This window comes from Carettochelys insculpta, chromosome 6 (genome assembly GCF_033958435.1).
Source record: "Carettochelys insculpta isolate YL-2023 chromosome 6, ASM3395843v1, whole genome shotgun sequence".
NCBI classification, from domain to species: Eukaryota; Metazoa; Chordata; order Testudines; family Carettochelyidae; genus Carettochelys; species Carettochelys insculpta.
Window position 1 is genome coordinate 38867835 of NC_134142.1, and position 24211 is coordinate 38892045.

Here is a 24211-nt window from a genome sequence, read left to right on the forward strand (position 1 = left end):
CATTTACTCTAAAACTGCTCCACATTGCCTAGGAAAATGATCCCCACCCCACAGCAGTCTATGCCTATCTGACCAAGAGGAAAATTCCTTCTCCAGTCCAAATATGACGATCAGCTAGGCTCTGAGCCACCTACAGCTTCCATTACCTAGTCTAATTGGGAGAATTCTTGATAGTCCTTAAGTAATCCAGTAACCCACACATCCTTTTGATGCAATGAGACTGAATATGATACACAAGTTATCCTATCAGACAGAGAGTAAATCTAGCAACCTCATTTGGCGTGATCTGCGTGGCTGGCATCACTGCCATGACTACCAACAGGCTAAATCCTGCAATTCAGCTGCTATGCTCAGAGTAAGGAATTTCACGATATTCTGAAAGCAGATTAGAGGCTTTTATTTGTTAACACACTACTCTTCCTTATTCTTCCAACATTTCTCAACACCACCATTCTCCCCAGTATACCATCCATCCTCTACATTAAGTCCCAGACCGATTCCCTTCTATCACTCCCTCTTAAACCTAAACTGTAGAGAAAATAAAGAACTGGGTTTGTTCACACAGTCTTCAAACTTATTTTTTTCCTTTTTGTTCTATACTTCAGAAGTGGCAAGAACATCACAACCTGTCTTCCTTAATTTTAGTGGTAGTCTGTTCGGAGGACAAGAGAAGGGGACTGCACACCAAATCATAAAGGGAGTAACACAAATAGCAGTGGCAATAAAATAATATTAAGAGTTGACTAAAATACACTTTGCATTTCTGTTTCCATTTCCTTATTACTTACTACAGTCCCACTAATTCTCCAGTTACACACGTGGTCATTTGGGAGAAACAGAGTAATGAGGATTTGTGTTTCTAATGTAAAACACTAACGTCTAAAATGTCTTTCATCCCTTCTTTAATCATTATAAAATATCAAAATTAAACATATTTCTAAAAGGCACAGACCCAACTATTTCCTATTTACAGATTACTTTTATTCAACAAAAGAAATATTTGAGACATGCACGTCTGTTACTGTCTAAACCCCAAGAAACAATAGACCAAGAAAGACAGAGAATCAAAACTAAACCCAGGTCTCTTGCAACACAGAACATTAATATGTAATAAAGTCAGGTAATAAAATCAGCTCCAGAATAACAGCTTTTATTAGCAATGTTATTCTGTGAGTATATCATCACCAGTACTCTGCTCCCCCGCCCCCTCGTAGTCCTGAGGATGTTGTGGTGCTAATGAACAACCACTTTTAAAAACTTCTCTCTCCCTTTCACCTACTCACAGCAGGGTTGGTCCACTGTGCACTCCCAAAAATGCATCATCTTCAACAACTTCCAGGTATTTGTTCTTGTGCAGGTAGCTGCAGAAAAAAATACACAATTATCTGGTGATAAAATTATTTCTTTCTCAAGAGTTACCATGGCTACGTCTACACGTGCAGCCAACATCGAAATAGCTTATTTCGATGTTGCAACATCAAAATAGTCTATTTCGATGAATAACGTCTACACGTCCTCCAGGGCCGGCAACGTCGATGTTCAACTTCGACGTTGCTCAGCCCAACATCGAAATAGGCGCAGCAAGGGAACGTCTACATGTCAAAGTAGCACACATCGAAATAGGGATGCCAGGCACAGCTGCAGACAGGGTCACAGGGCGGACTCAACAGCCAGCCGCTCCCTTAAAGGGCCCCTCCCAGACACAGTTGCACTAAACAACACAAGATCCACAGAGCTGACAACTGGTTGCAGACCCTGTGCCTGCAGCATAGATCCCCAGCTGCCGCAGAAGCAGCCAGAAGCCCTGGGCTAAGGGCTACTGCCCACGGTGACCATAGAGCCCCGCAGGGGCTGGAGAGAGAGCATCTCTCAACCCCCCAGCTGATGGCCGCCATGGAGGACCCAGCAATTTCGACGTTGCGGGACGCGGATCGTCTACACGGTCCCTACTTCGACGTTGAACGTCGAAGTAGGGCGCTATTCCTATCTCCTCATGAGGTTAGCGACTTCGACGTCTCGCCGCCTAACGTCGAAGTTAACTTCGAAATAGCGCCCAACGCGTGTAGACGCGACGGGCGCTACTTCGAAGTTGGTGCCGCTACTTCGAAGTAGCGTGCACATGTAGACGCAGCTCATATGTTAAAAGGAAATAGAAATATGAATACCTTAAGAACTAAAAACTGCAGGAACCCTGAGTTACCACATGGGCCTTTTTTTTTCATGCTTTAAATGAACTTGACAATGCAGCCAGCAGCTGCCCACATGAAATGTATTTGATGGCTATTAGTCTAATTGCTAATGGTACAAGTGTCCACATAATAAAAACTACCCCCTCAGGTGGCAACCTCAGTAGAAGCAACAAAGACTGAATAAGTTATGGATAATGACACTCTACCTAAATGCTAAGAATGGTCCCTCCAGAACAGAGTTAAGCTGAGTAGCATGGGCCTTGCACCTGCATATGCTGTACCTGTTCCATGTAGACCTGTTTTGTACAGGATTTTAATCTTTGGGACTGTCAATTGACACTTTTTGCAGGCATTTAAAGACTAGAAAAAAGTTCTGTCACTGCACACTGAATCTTACCCCTAACTTACAAGTTCATTTTCCCTTTCCATATTATTTACAACTGTTCCAAGCAGTATTTGAGGCAGACCTACAATGACACCTTCAGCTGGAGTTACACATTGTGGTACTGATTGTATACATTGGTATTATTTTGCCTACTTATAAAAGGAGTCACTCTTTAAAAATCAAAATTATTTATTATATATGTTCATTGGCGCTGTTATCCTTTCTTATTCACAAATATTTTAAGGTTACCCGGTCTTAAATAAAAATGAGACCTCCTCCACTTCTCTTCAGTTAGGATAAGGAAAGCGGGGAAGAAAAGAGGGAGGAAAAGAAGACTGGGCTTTGAGAATACTTTTGCTATGAGAAAGAGGCGGGAGGGAGGGCAACGAGGTCACAGAAAGTCACCACGTGGGAAGAAGAGGCAATGTAATGCTTCCTCCCACCTAGTTTCTCTAGGGAGAAGATGCCATGAATGTGAGGGGCGTAAGGAGTTTTGAGTCCAGTACAAATGTTTCAGTTTATCTGTTGAGCCACATTTTGTTGCCTCTACAGCTGCATGTCCATCTTATCCAATAAGGCCTGCTTAGGAGGGTAGGCAAGGGCAGCAATTGGGGTCTGAAGCTTCAAAGGGGCCTGGAATGCCCAGTTACCACCACTTGTACTACTGCAACGGCCAGAACCCTGGCTCCCTTTACATTTCTGCCAGAGTGACAGTCCTTGAGGCTCTGAGTGCTGCGGGGGGTGAGGTGTGCCACGGCCTGAGCCATGCTAAGGGCGGCCTGTCCTTGGCCCTGCCCTTTTTGCCCTCAGCCCTCACCCTATATTAAATCCTACATCCCAAACACAAGTGCACCATACACACCAAACATTCCCTCTTAGAAAATCTAGGAGTGGGGAGAAGAAGATTAAAGCTTTGGTATGCCCAACCTCAGACTTGCAGAGGCAAATGGCATTTGTAGACATGTAGCAGGGACAGGCAAAAAAGGGCTGTCCATGCTGGGTTTGAGTGTGAGAATACATGATTCAGTGCCCTAAAGTTTGCATAACCAAAAGAGGGCCTCCCATCTATAACAATTTAGAGATCAGGCTGAAGTTCCTTTTTAAGAAGGGGAGTATAAGGATGAACTGGACGTTAAAAACAAAAACAAACAAACAAAACCAATCAAACCAAACTTCTACCATGACAGAGGTTATTTATCACAATTATTTATCTACAATAAAATCAATGTTCCAAAATTCTGGAGAAAATTGAAGAATTTCCCTGTATCATTTTGACACTTCCCTAAAGCCTCTAGCAATCCAGCATTCTTTTATCCCTACACGTGACCATGTAAACCAAGAAAAGACCACCATTCACTCCATGTCATTAAGTCACTTGAAATACCAGAGAAAATGCAGATACAGGTAGCAGTCCTATGCTGAGAGACAAGTAGCACATTGCATAATTAAAAAATGACCATAAAATGCTTATTGAACACTCAAGAAGTTACATAATACAGCAATGGAACGATTAATGTTAAATGCAGTGCTACTAAACATTACAAAGAAAGTAGCTAATCTATTGAGCCAGAGAATACACCCTAGGTTCCAGGGGCTGACGGGGCTCGTGGCCCACCACCCCTGCCCCAGATTGAGCGCCTCGCCCCCCTCCAAGTTAGGTTCCCCCCACCCCTCTCCAAGTTAGGTTCCCCCTGTACACAGTTACCAACAAAAATAGTTAGATAAACGTTTCTTTTATTATTCACCACTCTGTGCTGTGCTCCTCAGGTGGACGGTGGGTGGTGGATGTGCGTGGGGGTCAGAGGTGGCCATCGGCAAAGGCCTGCCTGAGGGCCTCCCAGATGCGGTGGCCACCCCGGTGGGCCTGGTGGATGGAGGAAGTGCCTGGCTGCTCATAGCCAGCGCTGGCCGGAGGGCTCCCCCCAGGGACATAGGCATCCCCCTTTCCCTCCACGACATTGTGGAGGATGCAACAGGCACCCACCACCTGAGGCACATTGAGGACCCCAATCTCCAGCCGTATGAGAAGGCACCTCCACCGCCCCGTTAGGTGCCTGAAGGCCCGCTCCAGCACATTGTGGGCATGGTTGAGGTGCTGATTGAATGCCTCCTGGGTGGGGTCAAGGTGTCCTGGGTATGGCCTCATGAGCCATGGCTGCTGGGGGTATGCCGCATCTGCCACCATGCAGAGCAGCAGGGTGACGTCCTCCGCCACCAGGATCTCCCGCTGGGGGACAAAGGTGCCGGCCCCAATGTACCGGCAGAGACCAGAGTTCCAGAAGACCTGGGCATCGTGGGTGCGGCCAGCCTAGCCCACATAGAGGTCGGTGAACTGGCCCCTCGCATCCACCAGGGCCTTGAGCACCACCGAATGGTAGCCCTTTTGGTTGATGTACTGGCCGGTGCTGTGTGGAGGGGTGCGGTGGGGATGTGTGCCATCCAAAGCGCCAATACAGTTCGGAAAGCCCAGGTCCTTGAAGCTGGCGACGGTGTTGTCCAGATCCCCCAGGCAGATAACCCTATGGAGCAGCATTGCATTGATGGCTCTGACAACCTGCAGGGAAGGAAGGGGTACGTGTGCTCTAGTGTGGGTGTGGCGGCCGTCTCCCCCTGTCTTGGGCCTGTTCTGCCCCCCTCTCATCCAGCCCTGACCCCATCCAGCCCCCTGCCCCCCTCCCATCCAGCCCCCACACCATTCAGCCCTCTGCCCCCCTCCCATCCAACCCCCCCACACCATCTGTCCCCTTGCAGCAGAGGGTTCCCCTTGCCCCAGCCCCCTACCCCACCCGGCCCCACCTTACCTCCATTAGTATAGCCGCGATGGTAGCCTTGCCCACTCCGAACTGCTGTCCGACAGAGCAGTAGGAGTCTGGGGTAGCCAGCTTCCAGATGGCAATTGTGACCTGTTTCTCCAGGGTGAGGGCTGGCTGCATGCAGGTGTCCTGGGGCTGGAGTGCAGGGGAGAACCAGTGGCAGATCTCCTTGAAGCTCTGCCTCGACATGCAGAAATTCCGCAGCCACCTTTCCTCGCCCCACTCCCCCAGCACCATGCGTTCCCACCAGTCAGTGCTGCTGGAGTGGGTCCAGAGGTGTCAGGGCACCTGCGGGGCAGTCCTGCAGCCCCGGGGGGACTGCCCAGCCACCTGATAAGCTCGGGTGCAGCTGCGATGAGGGTGCACAGCACTGCCAGCAGGGTGTCCATGATGAGGGCATCTTCCTGCAGGAGCTGTTGCTGGGCCTCCATGGTGGGCACGAGTGGGCTCTGCTGGGCTGGGAAAGGCTGGGCAGCACTCAGCTTGTGCAGATGGGAGGGTGGAGGGAGGGGCCCTTTAAAGGAGGTGGCTGGCTGTGGCCCCAGAAGGGCTTGTTGGTCATGGGACCCCGTCCGCAGTGTTTCCTGCCTCCCTTCTTTCGAAAGAGGGCTTGGAGCCATGTGGATGCTCTCTTTCAAAAGACCTCAACAGCAGTTCGAAAGAGCAGATCAAAGTGCTGATCTGAAAAATGGTGGCAGATGCTCCCTTTCAACAGCTGCTATTTCGACCGCTGAACTTCGATTTTCACTCTTTCGAAAGGGCACTCACGTGTAGACACTGCTTGCGTGTGTACTGTTCTTAAACCAGGGGTTACAAAAAGAATGGTTTGACATTATTTATTAAGGACTGTCTCATATTCATGTGTACTGCAGCTCTTGAATTATTGAGTTCGTTAGCAAACTGGAAAAAATGGCTCTTTTTGCTATTTTGGTTGCCGACCCCTGGTCTACACAATGGATGCTTCTACACTACATTCCCTTTTGGAAGGGGAATGCAAATGCAGCCAATCAGAAACACAAATGAGGTGCTCATTTACATATCATGCACTGCATTTGCATAACTACAGCTGCTTGCTGTTCTGGATGTGCTGTTTTCGTAAAAAAAAAAAAAAACAAAAACAAGCAGCATAGATAGCGTTCATTCAAAAGAAAACCCTGCTTTTCAAAAGCACCCTCCATCATATTTTTCTCATATTACCTCTTCTGGAATAGCTTATTTTGAAATAACGCTGTTGTGTCAATGTAGCCTGAGGAACCTAGCATTGGCCACTGATGGAAGACAGGAAAATGGGCTCAGTGGCCCATTGATGTGACCGAGTACAGCTCTTCTTGTGTTTAGTTGCAAGGTAGTCATATTTTTAAAGGCTCAAGAACTTTCAGGTTATTAAAACAGTAGAAAGACATTCAGGAAGGCAATATGAGAAGGAACCTCCACATGCATGCATACAGCTATTGTTCATTCCTATCTGTGAAGAAGAAGGTACTATTGCCGTTATGGAACCAGCATTAGGGATCCAGAAGAAGTGGTGTGTTCTTCTAGATTCCTTCCAGAAGAGCGCTTTACACATGTTGCCCCCCGACCCAGAACTTCCGGAAGAAGCTGGTGTTCTTCCAGAAGATCTGATACATGTAGACGCAGCCTAAGTAAATGTGGCTCACGAGCTGCAGTTTGTCCATCCGTGCTATAATGTCTTGAAAATGCAGACAACAGAGATGGCTTAGCTGTAAAGTGTGCAAAGTAGTCTGCGAGCCATAATGCTTATGAACTGATAATTATCAAGAAGTTAATTTTGCCCTAATTGAAGTCAATGGGAAAGCTGACCATTAGGCACAGGCCCATATTTCTCACTGTTGTCAAGAAAAACAGTGCAAATCTTTCACTTAAGTAATACAACACAAGTGCACAGCGAGCACTGAAATACATTTCCTACATATTATTTGTTAGACATAACATATAAATAACTCCCTATGTGCCACCCTGTGTTTCACATCTGCTTTCATGTGAAACAGGCCATACATCTTTTTTGACACTATATTAGGCATTAGTATCTCCATTTATCTCCTACTTTATGGAGAAATATGGGAGCTATTCTCATATCTTGTCAATGTTGACCCTGTGGCTTTACTGTCTTGGGCGAAGCTGTGTTTACATAACAGCCTAACGTCAAATAAGCCATGCAATTTACACTAATCAACTTATACTACACTATGACAAAGGCATCCTGGGTTCAAATCACGCTACAGACAGCAGTTTGTGCATGTCTGATGAGTTCCAATAAGAACAAAATCAGTCATGTGCTAACATGATTTGATTGGAACCTTATTCTAACTAATCAAATTGCATAGTTTATTTCAAGAGAATTTTGAAATAGGCTATTTCGGCACATGGCATTGCCTAAATGGTGTCACATGCTGAAATAAAGCACTATTTTGAGGCATCACTGTACTCCTTCTGCAAGCAGTACAGGGTTGCTGGAATAGCATGCCCATTATCTTGAAAACTGTTTTGAGACAACAGACACACTACTTAAATGCAGGCAGCTATTTAGGGATACCGCTGTATCCCGAGATAGCACCTGCCATGTAGACATAGCCCTACTGTTTCACTATTTGTTATTCCCCCATTTTCATATCCTGTCTGCAAATCTAACATTGAGTATCTTGAAAAATTAAAAAAACAAAAACAAAATAAGAGCTAAAGATTAATCAGGGCCTTCAACACCTTCACTTTAGCTGTGATTGAAACAAGAGAAACCCTTTTTACCCTCAGCACTAGAAAACACTGTACAACTAAATAACTGCTTGTCCAATTTTGGAATACTTTTCTCTGACATTTAAGACACCACTGGGAGTAACAAATTTGAAAGACAACAGCTCAGATCTGCCAAGAAAAACCAGACAGACTTTTAAACCTTAACAGAGCCACTCAGAGACAAAAGGCATATTTATGATAATCCCTTAATGAAGGTGGGCTACATTGTTGCCTGCCAGTTTGAGTGCATGAGAGTCAGGACCATTTGAATTCAGGAATTGCTGAAAATAACTGATTTTAGCTGTTTAAACATGTTTTATTTAATACCTTATTTAAATGGAAGAGGACTAAACTTTATTCCTGATTTCTGCTTAGAGTGAAAGGCGGTGGCCACACTTGGCCAAAACTTTGAAATGGCCATGACAATTCTTTGCCAAATCAAAGAATACTAATGAGGCACTGAGTATTCATTTCATTCCTATGAGCTCATAGGAATAAGGGGATTTCAATGTTGGTGGGGTCCTTTTCAAAAGGACCCTGTTGTATATGAGCTGTGTTGGAGCGAAATGCGGCAATTTCAAAGTGCTGTGGCCAGCGGCATGCTAATGAGGCACTGAATATGCATTTAAGAACCTCATTAGTATTCTTTGATCTGGCTATTAGCATGGCCATTTCAAAGTTTTTGTAAGTGCAGACACAGCCAAGGTGTTTAGGGCTCTCTTAACTTCTTCCCTTGTCCTTCTTTACATTTCTTGTGAAACAGGCCATACAATATGTATGTTAAGTATACTATAACTTTTTCTCTCAAGTAAAATTCATCATGAAGCAAGACCAAATTAAAAGCTTCAAGGCCCTGTTTCACCTATTATCTTTTTAAAAATAGCTTTAAGTGATTATTAATTTTCAGCTGATCTAAGGGACTGTGCTAAGAAAGCTCCCTTCTCATGTACCCCATTCTTCCACTAATATCAGTCAATGTTAATAGCATCACCATACATGGTGTCATGTCTGTTTATTATCTAGGTATCACCCTTGACACCACCATCTCCACCTGTAGACATCCAAGCTGTGTCTAAAATAATGCTTCCTCCCTACCCTTTCCAATAACTAGTTTTTTCTCTGTATCCACATTGCTTAAAAACTTTGGTCCAGACATATATCATTGCCCATCTTGATTGCTGCAACCTATTCCTCTTTGTCCTTCCTAATACTGAGCTCTAGTCAGTTTTGAATGACCTTTCCAACTTGCTGATCAGGTCAAAACATCCTAGAGCTGGATGAAAAAATGAAAAACTATTCTAAAATTGTTTTCATCACAACGGGTATGACTTTTCCCACCATTTTTCCAATTATTTTTGGTGAAATTTTTATTCAAAGTTTTTGCTTCTTGCTTCTTCACAGTTTTTCTGTTCTGCAATCTTATTTTTTTTTAAAAAAACTTTGGTATTTTGTAACTTTCGAAAAAGTTTACTTTTGAGGAGCTATGGACTGGCAGACTTAAAATTTAAATTTTTTTCCATTTCACAGCTTTTCTGAAGTTGAGGAAGTACTGAAAACTGATAGAGTGGTAAAAGTAAAAATGCTAAAAGAAAAAAGTGAAAACAAATCTTCATAATTCATTATATTGTATGCATTGGCAAAATGCCAAAACCATGAATATTCACATTTTTAAAATCTGAAATGTAGCTGAAAATCTGTGAAACGTAGACAAATGAGAAACATTTTACAAAATTATTTTATTCTTTGAAAAGGCTATATTTTCTGCTGGGGAAAAAGCTTCAAATAAAAACTATTCAAGTATCTCTATGCCACCTCTTTGAGTCTTTCCAGGAGCCTCACTTTTTCCACTACATCTTATGAAAACCTCTAGTCCCTCCCTTAATTGCTCTCCACAAATTAGCTCTTCCGTACCCATTTTTATCTTATAGTATCATCTCCTCCAGCACCTTCTCTACAATACCAGTGTCCATTGCCTCTTTGTCCATTTCTCCAAAAAGTACATTCACGCTTCTTCCATTCTCCCCCCAGTACATGCTAAGCCCTCCCCAGATTAATCTGCAAGGCCATTACTTGCCCCCCTTTAAATATCTCCAGATTCTCTTCCACCACAATGCCGGCAGGAAGCAAGCAACAGATAATGGGTAGGTAAGTGATCAGTTAGGATTACCAACATTATTAAAGCCTTGTTTGTATCCTAAAAAAATGTACTAAGAACAAAAAAGTTACTTACCTGTATTTTTTTTAAATGCATTGTGCATATATAAAAACCATTAATGAGGCACAGATTTCCCCATGCACTCAGTATCAGAGTCTTTTGTCTTTTGGCCAGCAGTGTCCATTAGGACTGTGCACATGCAATGAGTGCCCTTATAATCTGCACAGAAGTTATATAAAGCAGAGAGCTCAACTGCCAGTCAGTTCCTTCCCCACTGAATCCCAGTGTTATAGCAGAGGGGAAGGAGCACGTGTCATGGAATGTATAAGATCTCAAAGAATTCCAGTTAATGATTTTCTGTCTTCAAGTGCTAGTCTATATTATACTGACTCACAAGCAGTGATTCAATGTAGCTGGAAAGAGCTCAGAATCTACGTGAATAAAGAACACAGCATAACTTTGACAAAAGATGCTTCCAGCTCTGATGTTTCTCTGATACAATAGTGTCTTGTGCAAGTATCAATTCCCAGGTGTCTGTTTTACAGGTGGCTGTTATAAAGATACTTTGCAAAAATGCTGCTGAAGTTGCCCGAGCTCTAGGAGAATGAGCACACATTGGTATTAGGAGTGTTAGTGATGATAATGTGGTATTCATGCATATATACCTGCCTGAGAAAGGATTTTGGCTCTTGTTCGACCATTGTATTTTTTCATGTTCTTATAAACATGCACGAAACAAAGAACAATTGGCCCACAAGCTGATGGAAAGAAATGCAATAAGAGACAGAGCTAAAGTATTGCTGGGTAGATTGGGAGTTCTAAATGAGCGTACACCTAAAGGACATTTTTGTGTCAACTCCTCTCCTGATCAAGCAATCATTTGGGAGGAGAGCAGAGGATGGATGGGGAAGGAGTAAGAAACACTAAAAGCCAAAGAAATGCCTGTCCCAAAGTGAAACACTACCTCATTTCTTACTCTTCCCATGGGATATAAAAAAGATGGTACCACAGCTCCCAGGCCCAAGACCCTCCAAAACAGAACATGAGCATAAATTATAAAAGGTGGAACCAAGGGTACACACTATAATTATGTCTGCTAAGGAAGGGAAAAGAGAGAAACTGGTGGGGAAAGGCTCTACCGACATGCACAGCTAGGGTTCTGCCTGCTTGATTAAGCCTGAACTTTGAACTTCAGATCTTATTTCTGTCTGTGTGACAAGAAACTGCAGAAGGAGAAGAGAAATCTAGAGAATTTAAGGTTTGATATGTCTAACCTACAGTAACAGGAGAAATATTATATACCACTTGGTAAAAAGTTGAGAAAAGGAAATAAAATCTATCAGGAATATTTGCTGACAGGGAAAAAAATGACTACTACGTATTGACAAAAAGAGTGAAAATTTGGCACAGCAAGCTAAGCTCATGAGAATGACAACAGGTAGTTCTGTCTTCATGGGTGATGAGCAGGAATGGAGCAATATTTGGACTGTTCTACCTGTACTTCATTCATGCAGGGCATGAAAACATTCAGGGCACATTGGACACCATTGATTAAAAGACTCAGATGCTCCATCACATGGGACAAATAGATACTGTTAGTGGAACATAAATGTAGTAGTACTCAGAGGACTGGTAATTGTGCCCATAACTACTCTCCGTAATAGGTTTATGTGAATAATTGTTTTTTTATTTTAGCTGGCAGTTCCAAATGTAACAATAATAAAATCCATGGTTTTCATTTTTAAAGAGTAGTTATATGTGCATAATTACCAGTCCTCTGAGTGCTTTTCCATTTACATAGGACACCTGGGTTCCAGTCCCTTCTCTACAGTGACGATTCAAACCTAGGTCTTCTATATCTCAGGGAAGTGCCCTAAACACTAGGGCTGCGTCTACACGTGCACGCTACTTCAAAGTAGCGGCAGTAACTTCGAAATAGCGCCCGTCACGTCTACACGTGTTGGGCGCTATTTCGAAGTTGAAATCGACGTTAGGCGGCGAGACGTCGAAGTCGCTAACCCCATGAGGGGATGGGAATAGCGCCCTACTTCGACGTTCAACATCGAAGTAGGGACGTGTAGACGATCCGCGTCCCGCAACATCGAAATAGCGGGGTCCTCCATGGCGGCCATCAGCTGGGGGGTTGAGAGATACTCTCTCTCCAGCCCTTGCGGGGCTCTGTGGTCACCGTGGGCAGCAGCCCTTAGCCCAGGGCTTCTGGCTGCTGCTGCTGCAGCTGGGGGTCCGTGCTGCATATACAGGGTCTGCAACTAGTTGTTGGCTCTGTGTATCTTGCACTGTTTAATGAAAGTGTGTCTGGGAGGGGCCCTTTAAGGGAGCGACTTGCTGTTGAGTCCGCCCCGTGACCCTGTCTGCAGCTGTGCCTGGCTCCCTTATTTCGATGTGTGCTACTTTGCCGTGTAGACGTTCCCTCGCTGTGCCTATTTTGATGTTGGGCTGAGCAACGTCGAAGTTGAACATCGACGTTGCCAGCCCTGGAGGACGTGTAGACGTTATTCATCGAAATAGCCTATTTCGATGTCGCAACATCGAAATAAGCTATTTCGAAGTTGGGTGCACGTGTAGACGTAGCCCAGGATATTTGGTATAATGGGGTAACAATATCACCACTTTCTCTTCAGCCTCAGGTTTGTGACTGACACCTAAAACTTGGAGTTAGGCACCTAAAATAACAAGTTACATGTAAAAAACATGTTTTCACATTTCTTTGACTGAAAAATTTGTTGAAATTAACACACATTCTCAAAATGTCTTGGTTGTCCCAAATCAGCCCTTTTCAGTGAAAAAAAAGTATTAACCAAAAACTTCGCTAAACCCTATTCCATAAACACATTCTCCTTGTTTTTCATTTTTCTTCAAGTAGCTTTCTGCTACTCTCTCCTCTCTTTGGCTATGTCACCATAAGAGGCTTTTCTGGCAAAACTGGGCTTTTGTTGAAAAAGCTGCAGAGCATCTACATGCAAAATACACTTTGTCAACAGAAAGTCTAGCTGCTCTCTGTTGAGAGAATGGATTGCTCTTTCAATGTGCTTTTGTGTGTAGATGCAATCAGTCTATGGAAGTTTTGCCAGGAAATCCCTTCCAGCAGTGATTTCTGTCAATAGAGGCTTCTCTTGTAGACATAGGCTTTGGCCACGGCTACACTAGCCCCCGCCTTTCGAAAGGGGGATGCTAATAAGCCACTTCAGTAGATACTAATGAGGCTCTGCATGAATATGAAGTGCCTCGTTAGCATAAGGGTGGCCGCACACATTTCAAAAGTGCCACTTTTGAAATGCATGCCACCGATGTAGACAGGGGACTTTTGAAAGGACCCTCCCAGATTTCGAAAGCCCCTTCTTCCCATTTGGTTTTGGGAAGAAAGGGCTTTCAAAATCCAGGGGGGAGGGGTGTCCTTTCGAAAGGCCCCTATCTCCACCAGCGGCATGCGTTTCGAAAGTGGCACTTTTGAAATGTGTGTGGCTGCCATTATCCTAATGAGGCACTGCATATTCATGGTAATGCCTCATTAGCATCTGCTGAAGTGGCTCATTAGCATTCCCCTTTCGAAAGGGGGGCTAGTGTACCCACAGCCTCTGTGTCAGGTTTAAGGCACACTGGATAAACAGTGGAGGGGAAGCTTATTTTCATCCTGTGCCTGCTCTGGGAATAAATAAAATTATCTGCTCACTTCATCAGTACAAAACTCATTACTGTAAAACATGAAAAATGGAAAAGGTAAAAGAACCACCTAACACAAAGCATTCTTTTACAGTAATTGACCTTTGAACTAACTTTCACAGAAAAACTTTATGAGAAAGTTTAATGTGTTAGCATTTCAGCATTTTTCTCCAAAGGATCCTTTATGATAAAACCCTTAGGCTGTGTCTACACTAGCCCAAAACTTCGAAATGGCCATGCAAATGTTTACTAATGAAGACATGAAATACATATTCAGCACCTCATTAGAATGCCGGCAGCTGCGGCACTTTGAAATAGACACAGCTCACTGCCGTGCGACTTGTCCAGACGGGGCTCCTTTTCAAAAGGACCCTGCCAACTTCCAAACCCCTTATTCCTATCCGCTGTTAGGGGATTTCGAAGATGCAAGGGTCCTTTTGAAAAGGAGCCCTGCCTGGACGAACCGCGCGGCGGCAAGCCACGTCAATTTCGAAGTGCTGCGGCTGCCAGCATTCTAATGAGGCACAGAATATGTATTTCAGCGCTTCATTAGTAAACTTCGACATGGCCATTTGCATGGCCATGTCGAAGTTTTGGACTAGTGTAGACGTAGCCTTATTGTTATTCTAAGTATAGTTTTAACCAGGAATGGTTACAGAGCTTCCTCATGTAAATATGTCCTTTTTTTTTGTTTTGGTCTTCTAATGTTAAAGTAAATCTAGAATTTAGTAAAGCAGGAAAAAATATGTCCCCATCAGCCACATTTTAAATATAACCATCAAATTATTAAATGAGTCATGAGAAAGCAAGAACATAAATCATGATACTGGCCCAAAACCTTAGTTCAGTTCCAGAGGGGATGCAAAAATAGCCTCTGCATTTTTCTGATCCTGAGATGGCTGCTTCCTGAGCTGGTTCTTTACTGTAACTTAGAATAACCTGAAGGCTGCTCTAATTTATGCCTGCTGCCAGTAAGTTTAATGGACAATATGGCAGGCAGGGATTAGTAGGTTTTAGAGAAGCCCCAGTCATGCCCTGTTTACTCGAGACACATCTCTTTTGTGGAGAGCAGGGGGAAGACAATGATGGAGAGGCAGCTATGTAAATCGTGTGTCATGAGAGGTTCCACTTTCCCCAGTGTGGCAGAAAGAAGCTGCATTGTACCTCAGAATCTGCACCAGCATGAATAAATTACATGAAGGAACCACACAAATGAATTGCTGAAAGCAATGTCCAGGGCATGAGTTATGAAACAGATGGTATTTATCATTCTTGCCTTCAACATATTTTAAAACAGGTGTAAACATTCTGAAATATTGACACTGTCTGTATCTTTTTTCTCAATAATATTTTAAATTATTAATGGTTTTAAGGGGATTTTCTGGCTCAGGAGATTAGTATTAGAAATGGGATAATTTTACCTCTAAAGTTCAAATTCAGGCCAGTGGTTTTCAGCCCAAGTAAGAACTGAACACCTATTATTCACTGAAAATATCTGGCAATTTATCTGAAATGAGTAGCTGTCCTCATTTCAGTGAACAAGTATCATTGTTACTTATAGGATAGTAATGTCCAGCACCCCATCAGGACTGCTGCCCCAGTGTACTTGGTCCTGAAGGTAGCAAGACACATGGCAAGGAGCACGTAATTTAATTTGAAACAAGACAGATGAGTAAGTGAGACAACAGGAGAGAAGCATATGAAGAGATGATATAAGTAACAGTGTTCAAAACACTTAGTCTAGAAGATTAGCAATGCCAAAACTTCATGATTCTAATTTAATTTTTTAAATACAATTATGGACCAGCGGCAATGGCATGACAGGATATCAGAAACAAGAAGAAATGAAATTAAAAAAGAAAATAGGAGAGGTGAGATCGAAGAATGGAAAGACACAGGGAGGGGAGGGAAGAGTAAAACTGGCGACAGAGGGATATAGGAAGAAGAGCAGACCAAATCAAACAGTTACTTAGCTGAGAGAGACACTATGAAGAGTTCAGTTTGCAGAATATGGTCTGCTGACATTACTGATGGGTTCTCCTGGGTGTCTTCCCTCCCCAACAGCGCGAGGTTGAATGTTACCAGTAAATGGCACTGTAGCAGCTACTGCTTTTTTGCCTGAGAATTTATTGAGCAGTGAGGTGGGGGAAGAAGAGAATGTTTAAACATTAATTCAAATGAGTATCTAGATATATCAGACATGCATTTTTGCAGAGCTGACTGGATGATTACAATGAAGATTGCACAATTCCCAAATCTAATTACAGCAACACACACCAATGGTGTGTGTTTATCTTGGCTCTGGGTTTGCACCAAGGTAAACAGTGGTTGGTGAAAACATAAAATGAAGAAGCTTTACTGTCTTTCTGTAGCTGTTGTTCACCAAGATGTATTGCACATGTCCATTCCATTGTACGGATGTGTACCCTGTGCATATTGTTGAAGAAAATTCTCCCTAAGCAATATTCATTGAAGCAACCCAATCACTGCCTACCATCACACACCACAGCATGTAAGTATAAAAGACCCCAATCTCCTCCTGTGGTTCCTTCATACTGGACAGACTCCACTGGAGAAGAGGAGATGGGCAGGTTGTGGAATGTACATGTGCACTGCATTTCAAAGAACTACAGTTATGGAAAAGTAGGTAGCTGTTTCTTTGAGTTATGGCACAGGCTCATTCGGCTACAGGTGACTCACAAGCACATAAAACGTGGGGTGAGCTCAGTGTTCGCCTGAAGCTGGCAGAATCTGTGGGCTGAAGGGAGACAGTATAATAAGCAGCAAAAGTGTGGACTAATGAACAAGTCATCACAGCCTTACAAATGTCTATGATGCATACTTGTGCATGAAAAACCAGCAATGCCTTGTGGAATGAGCCAATAATCTAGCTGATGTAATTATACTAGCCAACTATCAGCATAAATAAATGAACACGAAAATCTAGGATGAATGGAAACTGGTCAGTCTGTCTAAAACTTCAATCAAGAATTGCACTGAATAAATAAAGGGCTTAGTATGCTCTAGGTAAAAAGCTAAAGAGGAAGTTAGGTTCTTTAGCACAGGTGGTCCCCTATCTGTATTCCACTCTGGTTTATGCATGTGCCCAGACTGAAAGAATTTGTAAATAGCTGCTGCTGGTTTGTGTGTGTGCTCTCACTTACCTCATGGCTCTGTCCATGGTGATAAAAGGCATGGTGGACCAGCTGTCTCTCCAGTTCGTTCTACATCATTAATCTGACAGACTCAAGTCAGGGCAGAAGACAGAGCGTGGGAAGTGGATAACAGACAGGGATCACACATCTCAAAGAACCTCCAGTTACAAGTAAGTAACAACATCTTCTTCACGTGATGGGCCCTATTATATTCAACTGTGGGTGACTGACAAGCAGTACCTAAGTAATAGTAGAAGAAATGAAAGGTTGTGCCAAAAAATACCCAGTGAAAAGGAGGCATCAATCCTTAAGTAATGTTTTGCAAATGGGTGGACAGAACTCCATGTGACTACTTCACAGATGTCTAGAGGAAGTTTGTCTTTAAGAGATTCCATGGTCATTCCTTGAGCTCTATTGGACTAAGTTTGTACCCCAGTGGGGAGGACGGAGTTGCAACAACTGGTGAATGATTTTAATGTAGCCAGATATCCATTTGGAAATTCTCTGGGCAGAGATGGTATGTCCTTTATTTCCTCTTTTATCACAATAAACAGTCTCAGAGACTTCCTGATTGTTTTTGTTCTCTGTGGATAAAGCCAAGGTTCATCAAACTCAAAGAGTGGAAGGAATGGAATCTATGTTCTTCTGTAGACACGTGTAGTTTTGGGTAGAAAAAGGTACACAAATATATTGGTTAAGATGAAACTGTGAAATCACCTTTGGTGAACATTTTTGTTGTAGGCATAAGGAACTGAAAAAGCAACGAGGGGTCCTGTGGCACCTTATAGATGCATCTGGAGAAGTGGGTCTTTGCCCACGAAAGCTTATGCTCATACATTTCTATTAGTCTATAAGGTACCACAGGACCCCTCGTTGCTTTTTCAGATCCAGACTAACACGGCTACCCCTCTGATACTTGACACCATAAGGAACTCTTATCCTTGTGGAACACCATAAGTGGCAGGTCTACCATCATAGCTCCAAGTTCACAGACCTTTCTTGCTCAAGTGACAGCTAAAAGGAAGGCAGCCTTCATGGAAAGACAATTACCAGTGTTTCAAAGGGAAGGGGGAACATGTTAATACCATGAGTACCAAATTCAGATCATGCTGCAGTGTGATCTTTTAGAGAGTTGGGAAGGTTCTTAGGAGCCCTCTCCACAATTCAGTAGCTAGCCACTGTGCAAAAATGGAGTAACTTTCCATAAGGGGATAAGATGTGCAGATCATCATCAAGTGGATTCACAAGAATCTGAGTGTAACACCCAATGTCTTTGAAGATAGCAAGTAGTCTAGCGTGAGAAGGCTCCCCATAGATTCTGGCACAACACATTTTTGTTGTGCCCAGAACAAAAAGTGTTTCTGCTTAGCCCAGTAACACTGCCTAATGCAGTCTCTCCTGCTGTTACAAAGACTGACCAATGCTATGAAGAAGAACCTCATTAGAGTTGGTACCATCCAAATACCACATTCTGAGGTGGAGTGGTTGTGAAATATTCAGGCTGTTTGCTCCTGCCACCACACTGGGTCAGAAGTTTGGGATGGTTTGAGACAATTGGTGGATGGGATGATACACACAGCATTGCTTGATGAACCAGAACTGTTTGTGCCAGAGCTCAGCAAATTTGACTCCACTCAGACAAACGCGTAGGAGATCAAAAAAGAACTGAGGAAGGTTGGAGTGTGTGTCTTCCACTCTCTTATACTTACATGCTGCAATGCATATGACAGCAGGCAGTCAAGCTGCCCTGACAGGTACTATTGAAAAAAAAATGGCTTCAACAATCACGCACAATGCATGCACAATGCATGCAAACATGTACAGGTGATATTAACAAATATGCAAATATCACATTTCACAGCAGACTTACTAGCATCCCAATTCCAGCTGCTGCTTCCCAGTGTCTGCACTGCTCTTGGCAGCAGGTGCTACCTTCAGCCTAGGTGGCCAGATAGCAGCAGTTGCTGAGCCCAGCTGTGAAGGCAGCGCCACTGCCAGTAGCAGTGGAGAATTGAACAAGTAAGCATGGCAATGCCATACTGGTCAACATTATTTCAGTGTCACTTTTGATCTTTGCTTTGGGAGAGAGGAGCTAAGGCATATATTATTACAGTTATAGCCCTAACAAGCCACCTCCTTCATCGCCTCTTCTGCCTGTGTGTTAAATTATAAAATATTTTTTTGTTGATTGCAGTGTCTCAACTGGTCTGCTGTTACATGCAGTGCTTCTGCTGTTATATGCAGTGCTTCTGCTGCTGAACAATCAAGAACTCTAATGTTGTCTCAGCCTCACCCTTTTAGTCTCAAGAGAAGAAATCTCTGTTTGTGATTCTACAATATGCAGAGTCCCATGGGCCTGGGCAGGAGGAGGCAGGTTTGCAGCTTCCATCTCCCAACCCAGGGGTCTGCAAAGCCCTCCACAGCTTGGGGGTGACAGGGTGGCACCATGGCGGGGGAGCTGCAGCTGGCTCTGGAGTGGGTCCCTTCCCCGGCTGCCAGCTTTCCCCTTCAAGAGCAGGCAGCTAGCTCCCTGCAGGGCCTGCACCACCACCAGGCAGGTGTCGGTTCAGAGGAGGCAGTGTCTGTTACCTATTTAAATTGTTAGCTAACTACATGATTAATTGGGCTAGATTAAACACGGCTGTTTTTAATTTCTTTAGGGAACAGGATGCCAAGATGTGAGGTTTGTCAGTTACCATCTAAATGTCCCTCTAGAAGAGTCACTTCCAACTTAACCAATGAGATTTTATTTCTGCCAGTTTATTACAATGTATCTTGCAGCTGCCACCAGGGGACAGGAATGGAGAGAGCACAGGAGTTATGCCAGTTATTTGAGAGTGCCGGTTACTCAAATACCAGTTAAACAAGAATCAGAAAGGTAGCTGTGTTAGTCTGTATCTTTGAGAACAACAAGAAGTCCTGCGGCACCTAATAGACTAACAGCTTTTGTGGACAAAGACCCACTTTGTCATCTGAAATATCTGTTAGTCTATAAGATGCCACAGGACTTCAGTTAAACAAGAGTTTACTGTATATTTTATAGCGGTTGACCTCTGTTTTATGCTTGTGCTCATGACTCCAACATCATAACTTCACAATCCCAATCCCAGTTTGAGATCTCCTGAACTTGATCATTCTTGACAGCTGTTTGCCTAACCTGTACTTAATGTTTTTCAGTGATGGAGATTCCCCAACCTCCACAGGCAATTTGTTCCAGTACTAACTACTCTGATAGTTTGGAACTTTTTTCCTAATGCCAAACCTTAATTCCCCTTGCTGCAGTTTAAGTCCCTTGCATCTGGTCCCATCCTCAGCAGTTAAGTAGAACAACTTTTTCACACTCCTTATAAAAATCTTTTATGTACTTGAAAAAATGTTATGTCCTGCCTCAGTCTTCTTTTCTCCAGATTAAACAAACCCAAGACTTTATTCCGTCCTCACAGGCCATACTTTCTAGACCTTTAATCATTTTGTTGCACTTCTCTGGACTTCCTCCATTTTTTCCCATATCTTGGAGGTGCTTATATAAAGGTGCCCATCACCACGTGTGTACAGCTCATGTTTCAGGTTACTTAAGAGACTGAATTAAACAGAACAATACAAGCTAAGGATTTTCACAGACACTTTGTGACTCTTGCTAAAATCTTATCTTCTGCTATAAAAGAGTTGGAATAATTTCTCCCTGTACAGGCTGAGCACCAAAACTGGTATTAGCTATTGGGTATTTCCCTGTAATGAGCCCTATTATGTCTCTTTCAGTCCCTTTTTCGCTTCATCCTCTCTATTAGGAATCTGATTCAGGACAACCACAGGTACAAGTAGGATTCTTCTGTTGATTTGAACATTTCTATGTGCCTCTTTAAATAAAAAAAGGCAGTTGTGAAACTAAAAGAATACTTGAGTTTCTCTCAACAGATCCAGTGCCTTTTTTTCACAGAGGCTAGAAGATGTCATGTATATCCCAATATTGCAGAGTCTACTCAGAAAAGAAAACAGCTTACATATGCTGAACATCATGTTCGTGTCAGACAAAAGATGGTATTGTTGTTTTGCTACTACATCAAAACTCCTTGGCTTGCAATGTGTTGTTGAACCGGCTTTAGGATTGCAAGTGTGTAATGTCCTGCCAACCTTCTCCTCTTATTTATACAGACTATTCAGAGACGTTGGTTTGCTAACCACCACCACATATATTTCATTTGCATTGCTTCCCTATTACTGCCTTGATTCATAGACCATATCATCTACATTACAGTATTAGTTTCTCCTCTGCCAAGGAGAAAAGGGACAGCCTTTCCCCCAGAGATCTTTTTGGTTTCAGCTCTTCAAGCTTGCCTCTCCCCCACATCCAAAACTTCCTTCCTGTGTCTTCTTGTAACCTCTGTGTTAACGGGCTAGTTACCTCTTGAATTCTGCCTAACCCATTCAAAACCACTAATTAGGTGTGTGAGGTAGTTAATTGGCATTGAAGTGCTCAGAGTGCTAGCTCAGCTGTTGGTTCCCATGACTCTGGCCTGACAGAAATGAGTGGCTGGCTTCGGTCCAGTTCCTAGTCCACATCACTAAAAATACCAACTGCAATTGGTCCTACCTACCTAATTGTGAGATCAAATGATAGAAAAGGGAAGCATGAGTTACGTGTCCTACACAAAGCACTAGAAAAATTCTGTAGGAAACTATTCGCTAATTTTCATAGGATGGACTAGATAACCCAATAAGTCTTTTTTGTTCTTTCATTTTTAAGCCTAATTTCTCTCTTCCATCTGTCTTCCAAATGGCCCCTCATTGTTTTCCCCTTAATATGCTGTGCTCAGAAAGATTGAAACTGAGCTGAGATTAATCACTTGTTCTGAGGACCAGAAGCACCTGTGACAGACATAATAATAAAAATTTCTACCTCAATTTCAAGGCCTGTAAACTACCATCTCCAGTGATGTTTTTGTTTGAACGCTAAATGTGCATCTATACTAGGAACTAACTTTGACCTTAACTTCGAAGTTAGGCACTACTTCAAAGTAGCCAGCAGAGTCTACACACATCTTCCCTTACTTTGAAGTTAACTTCAAAGTACGGAGCCCAGCTTCAAAGTCCTTACTCCATTACCAGGAATGGAGTAGTGCCCTACTTCAAGTTTAACTTTGAAGTAGGGTGTGTGTAAATTCTCAATTTCAAAGTTACTTACTTCTAAGTTTTACTTCGAAGTAAGCAACTTTGCAGTTATTTTTGTAGTGTAGACACAGCCTAAGCATCAGGGTGTACAAGCATATTCCAAGAGCCCATATAATTATTGTTTACGGAGACATCCAATAACATTTGCAGCTGTGCAGGGGGGTTGAAAGGGTACCAAAGTCAGTATCAACTGTTTCCTACTCCTGGGCTGTGTCTACAAAGGCACAAATCTTCGAATTAGCCATATTTCAAAGACTACTAATGAGGCACTGAATTGAATATTCAGTGCCTCATTAGCATTAGGATGCTTCCTGCCGTGGTGCTTCGAAAGCGCTGCTTTCGAAAGCGTGCGGTTTGGTGAGGCTACCCGGAGGTCCTTTTTGAAAGGACCTGCACCTTTCAAAATCCCCTTATTCCTAACAGTGAGCAGGATCCAGTGGACCCCATGTGGTCTGGCTCCCAGCTCCCCCAGGTGGGGGAAGCCAGTGAACCTTGTGAAATACAGGGCAGTTAGTCCCTTTTGCAAATAAATTGGGATGCCAGAATGGAACCCGAAATATGGGGCTGTCCTGCCAAAAATGGGATGGATGGTTACCCTAATGATGTATTGTCTCTCCCTTCATTCAGTTTTGACATCTTCTCAGGCACACAATTTTTAGTTCCCTATACAGTCATTTCCTGAGGGAGGGAAGGTGTACTTACAATTGTCTTTTATATATCTTAATCTACCAGTCTGCCCAGTAAAGCCAGAAAGAGAGAGAGAGAGAGAGAGAGAGAGAGAGAGAGAGAGAGGGAGAGACTGAATCCATGCTGAGAATTTTAGCCTCCAGTCAAGGGCCTAGGCAGAAAACTCTTTCAGAGATGATACTTACACAGCATCCAGCTTTGTCCCATTGAAAGCATGGCCTTGGACCTTAGTGAAGCCATTGTTGTAGAGTTTGCTGCAAACAAATAAATTAGATTAGCAGTAGTCACAATGCAAGCTAGATTCCTGGAGAACTATACTTTATTTTTCCCTGGCCAGCAATATGACAGCTGGATTTATTTTAATCTCTTGGAGGTATTACGTAACATAAGGGTTAATTAGTCCACAGTACCATTCTTGACTACTGAGCACAGATGAATGCCAGGCAGCACTTGCAACTTGCACTAACTTTTACTTTCTTCCCAAGAAAGAAACTCAGCTCAAATGTACCCAGAAGCATTAAATGAGCTCCCATGGATTCCCTGGATCCAGCCCTGGCTTGCCTTGATTGGGCCCATGATGCTTCTGCAATGGGAAGGCAACACTGGTGCATGGCAAGCATCCCGCCCCACTTGGCTGGAGCACCAGCACTGGCTCACACTGCTGTGGGTGAGGGGGATCTGTGGGCTGGATCTGGCCCACGGGCCATAGGGTCCCCATCCCTGCTATAGATGTTGCTTGTGCTCTTGTTGAATGAACTTGAACATGCTGAGAGGGTGTAGCTAAAGCTATTTCATATGCAGTCTTGATACAGGATGTTATCCAACAAAAGACCGTTTTTGCGGGGGGGCGGGAAAACTTGACTCGTCATGTGATTTGTGTATGACACTAAGTGGCAAGGTGAACCATGAAACAGTTCAGTCCTGTCCAAATAGAAGACTATACATAACCTGACATCTAATGTATGGAGATGCTACTGCTCCAGAGATGAACATGGCTTAAAAAAGAACACAGATAAATACACAGATTCATCTGATTCAAATGAAACTGAAAAACAACTTTTAGAATTTTGTTTTAATATGGTCCTAAATTCACTTTGTCTTTGGGGAACTATGTATCAGGAGGCCCTGCCATCCAAATCAGTAACTCACACACTCTTTTTGCAGATTTTATTCGCAACCAGGACCACAGTTTTCTGACACAAGAGCAGAAAGGGACAAGATGATAA

At 43.3% G+C, this 24211-nt stretch overlaps 1 protein-coding gene across 1 annotated transcript in view; it reads right to left on the bottom strand.

Annotated features, from left to right (window-relative positions):
* TSHR (thyroid stimulating hormone receptor) overlaps positions 1-24211 on the bottom strand; it is a 126367-nt gene that overhangs the window by 9936 nt on the left and 92220 nt on the right. The window contains exons 7-8 of the mRNA XM_074998778.1: positions 23171-23239; positions 1284-1361 (exon numbers count right to left, since the gene is read on the bottom strand). Coding sequence (XP_074854879.1) covers positions 1284-1361; positions 23171-23239 — 147 coding nt within the window. The remainder of the gene's footprint in view (positions 1-1283; positions 1362-23170; positions 23240-24211) is intronic.